Raw genomic sequence first — 4,898 nt, 5'->3', positions numbered from 1 at the left:
AGAGCCAAAGGCCTTGCAAACACTGGTCATAGTCAGGAGGATGGCTCAAGGTGTTCCGTGACTGTCAACACTACCCTCTGGAAAGTACGTTACCTCGCTGTGACCAATCCCTACCACTCTTCCTTTCCCTCACCTCTCGTTCTCTGCTCTTTATTTATGGGAATTTATGGGATTGTTGGGAATGTTGAAGCCAAAAGGGAGGTTTAATCTCTGATGTGTGCTGGACTGGGATTTCTTGGCATATTATTCTTCAAATGCAGACTGAGTTAAATGTGTCATTCCAGCTAAAGTTCCCAGTAGAGACAGACAGTGACAAAACCAAAGCATTAAAAAACCCCAACGTATTTGACACCCCGTCTCTCCTTCCCTGCGATGAGGCAGGACTGAACACCAGCAGGCTCTTCTGCTTAACATATGATTAAGGAGGTGATTTTTCTTCAAAACTCATCAACAACCTATGACTTCAGTAAGCTTGTCCAATAATACTTGGACAACAAATACTTGTCCAATAATTTTTATTAAAAAATCTCAGGTTTTCAGCTTTTGACCTCTTTGTTCTACTAGGTGTTAGAGAGTTCAGTGGTGGTGTTAATTTCTAGCTATAAATTAAAACAGCCTGAGAAAATACCCAGTGAAGGCACAGTTTCTAAGCCTTGATATTGGAAAAGAAAACACGGAGCTTATCAACCCATGCTATTTAGCACAGAAAAATACAACTAGTCGAAAGACAATTACCTGTGGTTTGCTACCCCTTAACTGAAGGCAAATGTGTTTCTGAAAAAGGAAAATTCCCTTTTGAATGGTAAATGAAATGTTTTACATGGTAGCTTACCTAACAACAGTGGCTTCAAACCAGGCAGAACACACATAACATTGATCAGGTAGTTTCTTAACAATTAAATTTTTATGTTTTAATACTGTGCAAAACATTGCTACAGCTTTGGGTGTTTGATAATGCTCATATTGGACCATTCCTTTAAAAAATATTGCACAGCAAATGTTATTGTGGTTCTTATTTCTGAAGTACTCTTTCTTCACGATTCTCTCATTGTATATACAACAAAATCTCTTTTTATATTTGCTTGAGGTATAAAGTAACAACTTCTGCAAGAAAAATACTGCTAAAAAAAAAAAGGGATACTGAATTAACTTCCACTTTACTTAAGACAAAAGATTGCTGTCTTCCAGAAAAATATACTACAGTTGCACAGTGTAAACAGCACAAATTATACTTTTCAAAGTTTTGTATGCAGAAGGATTGTTCAAGATCTTTTCAATAAAAAAAAAAAAGGGATACTGAATTAACTTCCACTTTACTTAAGACAAAAGATTGCTGTCTTCCAGAAAAATATACTACAGTTGCACAGTGTAAACAGCACAAATTATACTTTTCAAAGTTTTGTATGCAGAAGGATTGTTCAAGATCTTTTCAATACGTGGGCTTCTGAGGATCCATGTAAGCAGGGTTGTAAGGGGGCTGGCTGACTCCGTAAGGTGCTCCAGCACCAGCTGCAAAAGCAAACCACAAGAAAAACAGATTTGTGATGTTCACATTCTGAATTCTCCATCTGTTTTGAGCACACAGTTAAGAGGATCAACTGATCACACAACTGGACTGAGAACAGCCTGTGTCAACTCACAAAGCATCTCCATTTCAGGAGTAAGACCACAAAGACTTCCTTCTTGTGTTTGGGGCTTTTTGATGCTTAAGTGTATGTGGCAGCCACAAGCATACCTGAAGGTTGGCCTTCAGGGGAGAACATAGTCGAAAAAATAAAAGGGACAGATCTGGTCAAAAAACAGCCTGTGGAAGGCAGAGAGGCACAAACAACAGGATATAGCTGATAGCATGCTGGGAGGTGAAAATAAACCACTGGACAAAAGAAAGCGGACTAGAGAAAACAGCTTAGGATTCATTTGGGGAAAATGCCTCCCTGGAAAGTGTCACAGAGTTAATTAAAAAATTAAAATATAAGGGAAGCAAGTATCCCACCACTACCGAACACATGAAAGAGTTTGAGTTATATACTAGATGTGTATCTCTCAGAAGATATCCTTATTTTTCAGTATTCTGAGACAAGCTGCTCTCAAGTGGCACATTCACTTCCAGGTGTGTCAAACAGCACACGTTCGTTCGAATAATACAGCACCTGATCGGCTCCCTGGAACGCCCAAGTGTCATTATCTTCTGCTGACCTTGTAAAGTGAGCGGGTTTGGCTCCCGTGTATTCCCTCCCTTGCATGTGACCTAACTGAGAGACTGCCCCATGCATAACAGACAGGAGAAATAAGAGAAGGAGGTGTTCTCAGCTGGCAACTGACATTTTCCCAGGAAAAACTAACAAATCAGCAACCACCTGAGAAACCAGAGAGCAGGAGAAGCAAAATGACTGGTTTATTGGCTCCCTCACATGATGGAGATGAAGTCAAAGCATTCTGGGGTAATCCCATAAACGCCACAGCTTCTTCAGAGTTTACAGCAGAAAAAAAAATAATGCTGAGAGGCCTGCCAAGTCAGTGCTTTTGCACATTGTCAATGGGCAATTTCTAACTGGTTTGCAAATGCTTAAGAACATGAACAGCCATTCTGTATCTGAGTTATCATGAAAGAATTACTTTCTAAGGGCATCATCTACTATTCAGGATTATATTTTTGTTACTTAGAAGGATGAACAGTGTGGTCTGTAAGAGGGCTTGAGGATCCTAGGAGAGGTAACAGCCTAGTTTTGGCCTCTGAACAGCCAGGAGCCAGTTGTTCAGAGAACATCTATTACCAGGGGAAGCAGAAAGTCGTAATAGCCACAAAAATGCTGCATGAAAAAAATCCTGTGAAAGAGGAAAAGCAGAGGAAAAAAGATTCCGACAATTTTAACGCTAGTTATCTGAAGATGATCAGAGACTCTGTACTCTACAAACATTGGGAAACACTACTAGAAAATGTCACCTGTGTGTAGACTGAAACATCTTAGCAAATATTAGACTAGAAAGGATATCTAGAAACACTCACAGATACATTAACTGGACTTTGATTTTAATACAGAATTTCAACTGAATTAGTAAAACATTCTACTGGATCCACTGACAGTCCCGTTCCCCACCCCACCCCCCCAACTTTGCCAGTACAGTTCCACCACATCTCCTCTTGCGATGCTTGACAGAAACGGGGATGGGGAAATTTCAGCAAGGATGAATTACAGCACCCACCATAATTTGAGTTTTACATGATTTGTTTATATTTACATTAATATAATCACAGAAAATTATACATGTAAATAAAACAAGACTGGCTTGAAAGCAACTGTCTCTTTACCTATTTAAGAGATGAAGAAACACCCAGTGCTGCCTTACCTGCCATCGTCTCATGGTAAGCTGGGGGTCCTGACGGCTGCATGGGGTAAGGGGGAGGGTACTGTGCAGGGTACGGTGCTACCGGCACTCCTGGTTGTGGCTGGATAGCCACAGGCTGATATCCTTGGTATGGGGCTACTGGGTAGTTGGGTGTCACTCCCTGTTGCTGGGGATAGGGAGCATGAACCACAGTAGTGGAAGTAGTGGTGGTCACAACAGCTACAAGCAAGCAAAAGGAACATGGTTAGTGCTGGTAGTTCTAGGAGATCACCTGGGACAGCCAATAACAGTATTGAAAAAAAAAAACCAACCCCAATATTCTCCATTGAGATCAGTTTCTCACTTCAAAATATGGGCAATTTCATTTTCAAAGTTCCTCGAAAGATTTAGAAGTGTACGTCTCTAAATACCCTTCCACTGCTCTGTGAGGCAAGGAGAGCCTTCACACAGTGAGAAAGCAGCCAACTCGTCGCCTAGCTTCTCAACCACAAAGAGCAAGGAATTTTTTTCTTGGACTCCAGAAACCAGGAACTCAACCCTGCAGCCAAGTTACCCATCATTTGGTGTGAGACTGGGAAAACTGCTCATTTTTAAATGTCACCTGCTTCTAAGGATTAAGGGATAAAGATCTCCTTTATTAGGCACTGCCCAAATGAGTTTTCTTTTGTGAGCTGTTGGCACGCTAATCCACCCATGTTAGTACGTCTTTCTCTAAACAACAGTCAGAAAGGCAAATACACAGTAAGTCATTGACTTTTGTAGGAGATGATGTTGGATCATCGGTTCCTCTCTTTCATTGGAATAAGGGAGTATTAATACTTTCTAATAAACAGCAATAATTTGTTTTCAAGATCTCCTTTCTCTCTGTGTTTCAATCATAGACCTTGCTCAAGACTGCACTGCTGCAGTCCTGGGCCTTTGGTGTATTTTTCCCATGTATATTTTTAAAAGACTGGGAATAATATAAAATTTCATCGTATCTCCTGCTTACCTAAACAAAAACAAACAAACAAACAAATCCACAACCCCCTGCCCCTCAAATCCACTGGGAAGCTGGGGAAAGAGAACTTCTAAACGCTTCAAAAATATTCCAAAACCTCTCTCTGCAACTTCACATTCTGAAGCAGCTTAAATGCTTATTTTTTTAGGTATTGCAACTTCTGTAGCAGAGAGGTACGGCAAGATTATTTTCACCTTTTACAGGAACACAACTTAGCAGGGGAGAGGAAAATAAAAGAAAAGGAAATCTTGTTCAAAGATGTGAAAAAGTAAATAAATCTACAGGTACTTACGCCGTGGTCTTCGGCATGCTTTGTACAAACAGCAACAGGAGCAGGTGAGGCACAGAATAATAGTAATTACAATCACCGCACAAACAATAACTCCAATCGCAATAAAGGTTCCAAGACTGCAAAGAGATACCACCAGAAGCAGTTAAGAGAGTCTTTCACACAGATCTGTAACTCTTTAACCTAATCTAACCTTCTGTAGCCAACACATTGCTTCTCCCCCAATTCCTTACTCTTACTACCACATGCATTTGAGTAAGA

The 4,898-nt window shown here is 40.4% G+C and overlaps 1 protein-coding gene across 1 annotated transcript; it reads right to left on the bottom strand.

Annotated features, from left to right (window-relative positions):
* Positions 1-1,429: 1,429 nt before the first annotated feature.
* On the bottom strand, positions 1,430-4,756 carry SHISA5 (shisa family member 5; the record flags this gene model as incomplete). Its single annotated transcript, XM_010143697.1, has 3 exons — positions 1,430-1,509; positions 3,349-3,567; positions 4,641-4,756. Coding segments are annotated over 3 exons (415 nt in total), but the record flags the coding sequence as incomplete, so codon positions are not given.
* Positions 4,757-4,898: the final 142 nt, after the last annotated feature.

The sequence above is a fragment of the Buceros rhinoceros genome, unplaced genomic scaffold, assembly GCF_000710305.1.
Source record: "Buceros rhinoceros silvestris isolate BGI_N320 unplaced genomic scaffold, ASM71030v1 scaffold15039, whole genome shotgun sequence".
In the NCBI taxonomy this organism is placed as follows: domain Eukaryota; kingdom Metazoa; phylum Chordata; class Aves; order Bucerotiformes; family Bucerotidae; genus Buceros; species Buceros rhinoceros.
This window is presented reverse-complemented; position numbering and strand designations above follow the sequence as displayed.